General features: G+C 33.7%; 1 protein-coding gene across 1 annotated transcript; it reads right to left on the bottom strand.

Moving 5' to 3' along the window:
* On the bottom strand, nt 1–6,695 carry LOC130976664 (subtilisin-like protease Glyma18g48580). The gene is made up of 11 exons (XM_057901578.1): nt 6,602–6,695; nt 6,361–6,470; nt 5,723–5,820; nt 4,828–4,983; nt 3,789–3,912; nt 3,003–3,552; nt 1,925–2,019; nt 1,528–1,824; nt 1,278–1,413; nt 959–1,172; nt 1–701 (listed from the first exon to the last, which is right to left on the bottom strand). The coding sequence occupies exons 1-11, from the start codon at nt 6,692–6,694 to the stop codon at nt 157–159; spliced, it is 2,418 nt and encodes an 805-aa protein (XP_057757561.1). The 5' UTR covers nt 6,695; the 3' UTR covers nt 1–156.
* Nucleotides 6,696–10,515: the final 3,820 nt, after the last annotated feature.

A 10,515-nucleotide genomic window follows, 5' to 3' on the forward strand; every position in this document is an offset into this window, starting at 1 on the left:
TTCGCCTCCACGCATCAATTTATTGTTACGCAAGCACACAAGTACACAACAGTTAAATATTATAGTAATAACATGTTACAGACATTATTATTTCACATACATATATACATATAGTAACAAATATTAACACACTCAATAGTCAATTCACAAGATTTTTCACTTGCGGCGTCTGATTGTGATAGGACTCCTGACTCTGTGCTTTCTATCTGTCCATATCATTTCACCAAATTGATATTTATCAACTTGAATCACACTTGATGCCTGCACAATGACCTTAAATGTTTTCTTCTCATACATTCTCTTGAAAGTCAAGGAATTGGGCACGATGGTAATTTTGCATCCATCCACTTTGGCACTTGCATTATATGTGCCAGAAGGGCCTACATTGGTTAATGTACGAATAACCGTTACCGGACTCAACCCAAGATTTGGTAGTGTAATTGATGGGTAGTTCAAGTCATCAATGCTATGACTTCCTTTACAAACAAAAGTTTTGTTGAAATTAAGTGCTGAAATTGCTTGTTGGTCGTATCCAGATGCACATAAGAAGTTCAAATAATCAATAAGGTGAAGATCATAAACAAGTCCTGGCTCCATTGCAAGGTTAGGTTGAACATGTCCTGATCCATAATCAAATGAGTTTGCTAAATCACGATCAAAGGCATCCTGAATAGGCCTATTTGTGTTGTCCCGTGTGGTTGCTGGAATAATGGAATTAAGGATATCATACACACTTCAATAGGTAAAAAATTAATAATCTTTTATATATATATACAAACAACAACAAAACCTCGTCTCATTAGGTAGAATCAGCTACATGAATTAAAGTGTGCGTGTGCGCGTGCCTCCTTCTATCTCTCTATGTTTATTTTCTACTAAATAATGCATCAACTAGCGTGTCTATGGAAGCTATGATATGTATATATATAGCAGATATAGATATAGATCATTAGCAAACCAGTGGTCATGATTGCAGATTTAATAGCTGCCGGACTCCAATCAGGATAACGTGTTTTGAGAAGTCCGGCAATACCAGAAACATGAGAGGCGGACATAGAAGTTCCTTGAAGCACATTGAATTCGAAGCGACGACGATCAGTCTCAAGATTAGAGGGACTTACGCCTAGTGAATATGAAGCAAGTATATTTACTCCAGGTGCAATCACATCAGGCTGAAATCATCCAAACCAAATTCAGCCATCTAATTCAAGATTATTATTAAGATCTATTATTATACTAAAGTAAAATATTCTTAAATAATAAATGTAAGTACATACCTTGAGTATGGATGGCTGAATTTTATTGGGTCCTCTAGATGAATAAGAAGCCATAACTGGAGCTGGCTTTGTTCCTACCACCGTTGTTGCTTTGGAGAGCTTTACTGTAAGAGACGGCGTCGGAGAAGGAGGAGTTCTGGTAATAATCAAAGAAAAATATTATTGTTTTTACATGAAAACAGCTTCTTCACGTGAGTAGTAACGAAGTAAGGACTGTTTATGAGAACAATACAATAGTAAGATAGTTTACGTGGCAGTTATGACGTCATAATAAGAAGGATTGGAATTGTGGGATGATAGAGAGTTAGGAAAGTATCCAGGCGTTGGACCCCTCCCTCGACTGCGATAATTGACACTGGGCACCATCTGAGGTTCATCGCTAACTGTTTTGCCTTGTTTTTGTTGATTTTCGAGCAGCATTCCCAATGCACCCGCAGCATTTGCTTCCAGACTCTCAGCAACTGATTTTATATTCCCTTCTCTCAAGCAGTTCACAATTTTACCTGCAACTTTTGTACGGTTAAGTGTACCTGGCCTGCAAAATTGACTATATACATATGCAACAAAAATAGCATATGGGTTAAGACTTCAAATTCCAACACAGATTTAATTAAAACAAAGGAAGGTAGCTAGTATTAACAACTTACGCATCTTGAATTGTGGCATTGGCAAGTTTACCGTCGGTAGCCAGGATAAAATCAAAGGCCTGGTTAGGTGGCAATGTTACTGAAAGACTACCTCCCTAGTAAAGAGAGGGAAAAAGAAACCGAAATCATTTTTTCAAGATTACAATATAATATAAGACACAATGGTATGATGAGTTTCCTTAAAAAGTCAATTTTTAATATGACAAAGTCTAGAGTCATCACTTTTATTAAAATTTGTTCAACACTTAACTAATAAAAAAAAATTTATATTCGAAAATGTTTAATAAAAAAAATCAGCAAAAAACAGTCATAACTTGTCTTATTATTTAATATTTATTAATTATTGTGATAATTAATTAATATTAAATAAGACAACTTTGAACTGTTTTATTCTCTATAGTATTATCGTTCCATACTATTAGATGTAATTTCACACTATTAAAAACACTAATAATGACTAATTGATAGTTATAAATCACAAAATTTGTTAGTTATCTAACACTTTTTTAACGTGTATTTATATTTCAATATGTATTTTATATTGGTAACTGACCTTAATGATTGACTTTAATGTACACGTAGCATAATTATTTTATAATTATAATGTTTTAAAAAATATTGTTAAACTTAAAATATATTTTTATTATTATACAACATTTTTTTTAAATTGTTGTTTAAAAAAATATTATTAAAATACCAAAAAATATGATTTTAATTTCAACCATGTGCATATAGTTATCATAATCACCATAATATAATTGTCTCAAACATAAAAAAAATACTTATTAATCCACTTATAATATTTAGCAAAACACTGTCACAAAAGTAAAACAAAAACCCAAAATGAGTGATTATGTAGTGTTAGGGTCTGTAAATTTTGTGATTTATAATTATCAATTAGTTATTATTGGTGTTTTTCATGATGTAAAATTTCATTCAATGATATAAGATTACTCACTTTTCTTTTTAATAAAAACGCTGGTCTCCTAGATTTTTTCATTTACAAAATCCACTTTAAATTAAACATATTGGGAGAGAATATAGCTAAGTAATATTATGATTGGGTGTGATATGATACCGTGATTTGTCGACCGTCACTGAAGGTAATGGTACTGCGAAACTCCCTATCTATTGTGCTAGCACCAATGGTGAAGATCCAAGGAGCACCATTGACAACAGTTTGAGGTGCAGGTCCATCGTTCCCAGCTGAGGCAACTAATAAGATGCTTCTAGAAATTGCATGGAAGGCCCCTAAGGAAACCGCATCGGTGAAGATATCTTGTGCAGTTACAACTTGGCGACCACCAACAGAGAGGTTAATGACATCAACACCGTCGCTTATGGCTTGGTCTATTGCAGCCAATATATCACCCTCGTGGCAACTCTTTTCCTCCGTGGGAGACCAGCAAACTTTGTAAGCTGCCACTCTGGCACTTGGGGACCCACCTTTTGCGGTGCCGTTCCCAACTGCAAATACATGCGCTCCCGGTACAAAATTGCCACCAGCTATGGATAGAGTGTGAGTCCCATGCCCCTCGAAGTCACGTGCTGTATGCATCGCTGGGCTGATGATGTTTCCATTCGTTGCCTCAAAAGCTTTGCTGAAGTATCTTGCTCCAATTAGCTTCCTGTATGTTTATGTGACATTAATTTAAGATATATAAGAATTTAAGTTTAATACACTGAATATTCAATCGGATTTATGTGTTTTAATATACAGCAATTTATAATTAAACATCCCTTTTATATTATCGGTACATTAAGATTAAGGAATATAATTTAAAAATTATATAATAATGTCATGTTAGAAAGAAATTAAATTCAGTAGTAACAGAATAAAAAGGAAAATAATTAAAATGATAACCTGTTACAAGGATTTTTTGTGGAACGAGGGCGCTTGTCTAATTGACAAACGTTGCCCCCTTGCCATTTTGATGGAACTGGGCCATATCCGTTGTCACTAAAGCTTTTGGATTCAGGCCAAACCCCTGTACAACGAGAATTAGAGAGAGAGTTTGGTAATCTATTTCCATACTTATATTATACATTATTTTTAATTTGTAATGAATTTTATGGTGTTTATAATTTAGTGTCTAACTTTTACTTAATTTATTTTTTATGATAAAATTTAAATATTTAATAATTATTTATTTTATACTTTTAAAAATAAATATTTATTTTTAACTTTTTTTTAATAAATTAGACAAATATTTTCAAACCCCATAATAATCATCTTGTTTTGTTCTCTTATTTAACAGTTATTTACATGGCTTGAAGTGTAAAAACAGATTGGTAGTGTGTGAAAAGTACCAGAAATCAGTTAGCAAGGTAATTACGTGATATATATACAGTTAGAGCTAACTACTCACACTAACTAACTCTGCCACGTCAGTATCTAACTATCTATAACCAGAAACTTCTAATGCTCACACTAACTGACTAACTTCTAATGCTCACTTCTTTAGTTTGTACTTTCTACAAATTTCTCTTTTCCTTTCTCATTGTCAATGTGTTTTGATTAATCACCGAAATAATAATAAAAAAAATACTCTCATAAAAACATCTTCACATTAAAATAATATTATGAATTATTAGATAGTTTAATCAAATATATTATTCAATCTAACATATCAAACTTTCTAAGATTTACAATATTATTTTCATAGAGAGATATCATTATGTGAGTATTTTTCATAATAATTTTATAGAATCGGAAGTAATAGAAATAAAATATAGATTACCAGCCATTTTCAATGTACAATAGTTTTTTGTGTAGGATCAAGAATAATAAAATTAACTCATTGAACGAATTGAAGCATAGAATGTTTAGAAGTTTAATTAATTTCTCACTTCTAATGTGTAAGAATAATTTGGATATAAGTTACTGTTTAATTTTATACTACCTGTGTCAATGTTTGCGATGATTGTATTTTCACCAAATCTACCCTTTTGCCATGCAGTGTTCTTAGCATTTCTGCGAAGTCCAAGAAATTCCCATGACCTTGTTGTTTGAGGTTTGCGCTCTTTGCTCAAGAACACTGACACCACATTCGGTTTTTCTGTCCCACCCAAAGTACACCTTTTGCATGTCAGTTATTGTCACCGGGTATGACTAATTGATGAATAACTGTTAGGCAATTCTGACAAAAATTTAAAATTAAGAAGTATAAAAAATTAATTTTTAATTAGTTAATATTAATTAATGTTTTATTGTATTTTTTTTAACTCTATTTTTTTTTAGGATTTACTATTTAAGATTTAAAGTTTAAATTTACAATTTTAAATTTAGAGTTTAAAATTTAAAATATAAAAATAATTTTAAAATAATCTGATTAATATTAGTATTAGTTGAAAAAAATTAACTCTAGAGTTAAATTCAATAAAAAATACTAGCATGATAGATTATATTTAATGTATATTTTCAAAATATTTCTTATTATTTTATTAATTATTAAAATTATTATATAAAAATTATATTTTAAAATATATCAAATAAGTATAATAAAAACATGAAAAATGTCATTACTACATAAGGCATATAGGGGATATAGGAGACATACTAGGGTCAATGACAGCACATAATAGGGTCGGTGACAAAAGGTAAAAAAAAAAAAAAAAAAAAAAGCAAGTTGAAAACAAGGATTTAGATTTAGATCTGCATCTGCTCCAATTTGATGTCTAATTTCGAATCTCTTTAATTAAATCACCATAGGTGTATGTATCAATTTGTTAGATTAGGTTAAAAATTAACATTAATTCGTGTGGTAAAAACACTGTTGGAATGAAGTATATTCTCACTTGCAACAATTGCTGCTTCTTCTTCGTCAAGTAAAGCTGCAAAGCCATTGATGTGCTTATTGTATGAGTAAATCATGCCTTCTTTCGCTTTCTCATGGCTGTTATCAAATAATGTAAACACACTTAGTCCATTATTATATGTTTTTTTGTGCTATACATAGCAAAATAGAATTAATATCTACTAACCAAAAAATTTCATTAGAGCAAAATCGATAAATATACTGCCAGCATTAAATTTGTGAAAAATGATAATGTCACTTTCATTTTTTATGTCACTTTATATATATATTTTTTGTATTATATATTTATATAATTTTAAAGAAAAAAGAAGCAATATTATTATAATAAGTTCAGAGTGATAATATTTATTTTCTCAAACTTTTATTATTAATTAACATTTAATTATGTCCTAGCATATACAAGATTTTTAAAACAATCTTGTTAAATAACATTTGTCATTAGCAAACTATTATATACTAATAATATTTATGAAACAAATACTCACATAAAATTATCTTTATATAAAAATAATAATTAATAATTTAATTAGTTCAACCATTTTATATGTCATCTTCGTATGAAAATGACTTTATGTGAGTAATAATCTTAGAATTGATGATATATTATCAAACTACTACCTTCCCAAAACTGAAGCTAGTAAACCATAGTGAGAAATTGTAGCGGCTTCCATGTCTAAAGTGGTAGGGCTTGGTCCATGAGAATGTGCTCCCATGTATACAATGTAACACTGAAAAAACAATAATAATAAAAATAAGAAAAGAAACCAACAATAATAATGTGTGCGTAAATTAAAACAAAAAAGATGGGAAATTCATCATTATTACTACGATTTTTCAAAGCAGAATCTCAAGAGCATACCTTTTTGCGGCCATGGACAGTTTCCGGGAAGAATGTGAAAAGAAGAAACGATGAAAGAATAAGGTGAAGATAGTAAATATTGGAACTCCCCATAGTTTTGAAGGAGTAGTAGTTGGCAGGATTAGGGGGCACACAATTAGCACTCATATATACAGAGATTTCTTTTCTGAATTATTTTATTACTCAATCATTAACACAACATTCCAAGTATATTTTAAAGTGTGTTTTATCAATTTCATTTGAGCTACACTGTACTCTCATCACTTTTGTTTCCCCCTCAATAGTTAACTTTTTAGCTGTGGCTGCATTTAATTAAAACTTTAAATTAAATAAAGTATTAGATTTATGCTTTGGGTATGCTGTTTCGCAGACAAGTCCTTGATTAAAGTGCGATATATATAAAAGAGATTAATTTTGATACACTGAAGTGTAAAGTATTTTACAGAGTCGTACAATTATATTCGTTCTTTTGGATAATCATTCACGTAATTAATGTAAAAAGTAGTTATTTTTACTAATATAATATTATATAATTAAATACACATATAAAATTACTTTATATTTACAGTACATCAAAATTAAATTTATATATAAAATACCCTACGTGTTTTAGAATTTAAGAATGGAAGTATAGATTCTTTGTTGAGTTGTGGGTCAATTCGATCACCCAAAAAAATATTGTAAAAATTAATTTGGTGAAAATTCACATGTATGGTGTTGTCTAAGTTAATAGTAAAAGATCGTTAAATAATTTAATAAATTTAACTAAATTATCATCTAATAATTTTTTTATTATTATCTTCACATGAAATAAATAAAATAAATATTTTATTTACTAAAATATGTAATTTGTAGCATTTTTATCAAAATGCACCGTATTTCTATTGTAAACGAGATAAGACACGAAATACGAGATAAATGTGTTTATTTCGTTTATAGTGTAAACAAGATACGTGAACTCTTATTTTGTTTACTATAAACAAGATACGTGCATAATTATGATATTTACAGTATAAATAAAATACATTACAATAAATTTTCAGTAGCTATAAAAGGATGTATAACCTTTTGTATTCTACACAAATATCTCACTTCTTCTCTTCTATTTTTCTTAACAAAAATAAGCCAAAATGTCTAGTGGTGGTGGATATGTGGTTGTAAGTGTGTATCCTAATTGCCGTATGAGAAACAGTGACACTAGGGTCATATTTGAGTGTGATAATCCCATTCTATTGTGCACTTAGCAAGTTGGTTCTTTATCCGAGCTTAAGAGTTTGATATTGAGTAGCGTTGGTGGTAGCGGAAGAAAAGAGATATGAAGGGTGGGGTATAGGTTGCTAGCACCGATGGAAAATAGAGTTTTCTGATTTTATTTGTTTTGCCTCCATAGCGACGAGCATGTACGGCTAATGTTTGACATCCATGGGAGAATCATGGTGAAACAAGTTATGGAGTTTTCTGCGGAGGTCGGTGATGTTGGTGGCGGTGGATCTGGCTACTCGAATTTCGTACAGGATGACCCACCTCTCGCACCACCACTAATACACATTGTGAGTCCAGTGAAAGACATGGACGTGGATGATGAGAAATCCGACGAGGAGTATGTTGCAGCAGATAGCAACGATAGTGGTTCTTCTAAAGATGATGATGAGGAGGAGTTTGTATCCAAGACACTGGTGGAGGCATCAACTTGGTATCTTCTTCCTGCCCTGCAACCAATTCCGACCTTATCAGCTGTACCCAATCACTATCAAACACTGGATCTGGACGCAATGCACGAGAAAATTCTATTTTCCAACACGGGTGAAGACGATTACAACTTAGACAGTGGTGTGAAGTTTTGAGTTGGCCACAAATTCAAGAGTAGAGATACATTGATGCAGGGTGTGAAGAATTACAGTATCTGTAGAAGTGTTGAGTACCAATTAGTGGAGTCAGACCGATTAAAGTACCATGTTCATTACCAGCAACATGTAGATGGATGCCCGTAGAGTCTCCGTGTTGTCCTGTGAATGAATATCAGATATTGGTGAGGCCTCGTTCAACTGTGGTGTAATTAATATCATTTATCACTGTTATATTTTGTGTAAATGCCAACCATGTATCTCTTATCTCGTTAGGGAGGTGCGTAGTGTTGGAGGAGCGCACATGTGTTTAGTACCAACTATATCTCAAGACCATCGACAATTGAACAGTAGGACATCAGCCTTATCAGCTATGTCATCCTATCATTAATACAGTCCAACCCATCCATCAGCATTCTTGTATTACAAGATCATCTACCCCAACGATGTGTTATGTCACGTTCAGTCGGTTGATATCCGCATCGTGTACATTGGCGCGCACCATAATCTCATAGTAATTCAAAAACTTGATTAGAAAAGGGTAAAAATGGGAGAAAAGTTAAATGTGTGTGATAAGGACTAAACAGGCGCTGTGGAAGAAATACATATATATAGACCTCCTCCACTCTTATCTCATTTACACTGTAAACAAAATAAGAGTGCACGTATCTTGTTTATACTGTAAAATGCACCATATTTTTTATCTGATTTCGTGCCTTATCTTATTTGAAGTATAAATAAGATACGTATACTCTTATTATGAGATAAGAAATTGCATTTTAATAAAAATACTACAAATTATATATTTTGGTAAATAAAACATCTATTTTATTTATTTTAAAATAAAATCCTCTTTGTTTGGTATCTCGAGTACCGGACGGTTGGAGTGGTCCTCGGTTGGACAGGTGGGGCGTAGCCTGAAATTGGGTCGCGAGGGTAAAGCGGAGAGGCCGACGTTCCGAACTCTCGGTGCGGAGGGGGTGTCACCTGCAAAGACACTCCGACGCCCAAGTCAGTCAAGTGTGCAGGTGAGAAAGGGGTAAAGTAGTGTGTGACGTACCTTGGGGGAGGGGTAGGACCTTCCCCATATATACTTTGTCAGAAGTGGGTCCCACAAGGGCAGAACCCACCTTCCTCGAAGCTTCCTTGTACAGCTGTGGCGGCCAGCTGTCCCAGACGCGTGTTCGGGTCGGCGAATGAGTGCCTCACACCCGACCGTTCGGGTCGGGTGGTTAGGGAGTCGGGTCGGCCCACGTTCCCTTTAAACCAGGCCGTAATAGTGCCCCCAACGCGCCGGCAATAGTCGCGTGGGCTGTTGGTGGCGTGTTATCTCTTCTTTCACGCGTTGTCGTCAGGTCGGCCGTCCATGGAGGGGACGTGCCTCTTGTGCGCGTGCCTGTTCATTCCTGGGACAATCATTCGTCGCTTCGTTCCTCGCGCAGAGCATTAAATACTCATAATGGGTTAAAAACTCCGCGCGCAAAGACCATTTTGCCCCTAGTTTTTTCGCGCTTCTTTGAGTAGCAGTTTTAAAACCGTTTGTATTCGTTCCCATATCTTCACTTCAACTATCTCCATCTTCTTCTTTCCCAAAATTCCCAGAGTGCTGTTCTTGCCTTCCTGTGCATCTGCTTCTCTTCCTTCTTCTTCAAATCTTCAAAACCAATCCAGGTAAGCAGTTTTTTCTTTATTTTCTGCTTTGTGTTTCCTTTGCCATTGTTTCCTGTTACATGCATGCTATTTGCTTGATCTTGTATGCTGGATAGCCTTTAGTGTCAAGTAGGTGTGTTAGGGGGGTTACCATTCCAGGGTAGGCTTTTGTTAGGATTTAGCTTTAGCCATGCTTAATTTTAGTTGCAGAATACGTTAAGTGTAGTCTCTGAGTTTTTTCGAGCTCCCGACCTCATAGACTAATCGAGTGGTACCCCCACTGTAGGTATGCCTTGCGTTGTCTCCCGGGCTTTTACCTCCGCCGCGGGTTATGACCCGTACGCTTGGGTGGTTTTCGACCTCAGGGACTCCTCGAACCAGATGGGTGAGGATGAGCTTACCGAGTTCCATCAGGCTGAG

Source organism: Arachis stenosperma, chromosome 4 (assembly GCF_014773155.1).
Source record: "Arachis stenosperma cultivar V10309 chromosome 4, arast.V10309.gnm1.PFL2, whole genome shotgun sequence".
Classification (NCBI taxonomy): Eukaryota; Viridiplantae; Streptophyta; class Magnoliopsida; order Fabales; family Fabaceae; genus Arachis; species Arachis stenosperma.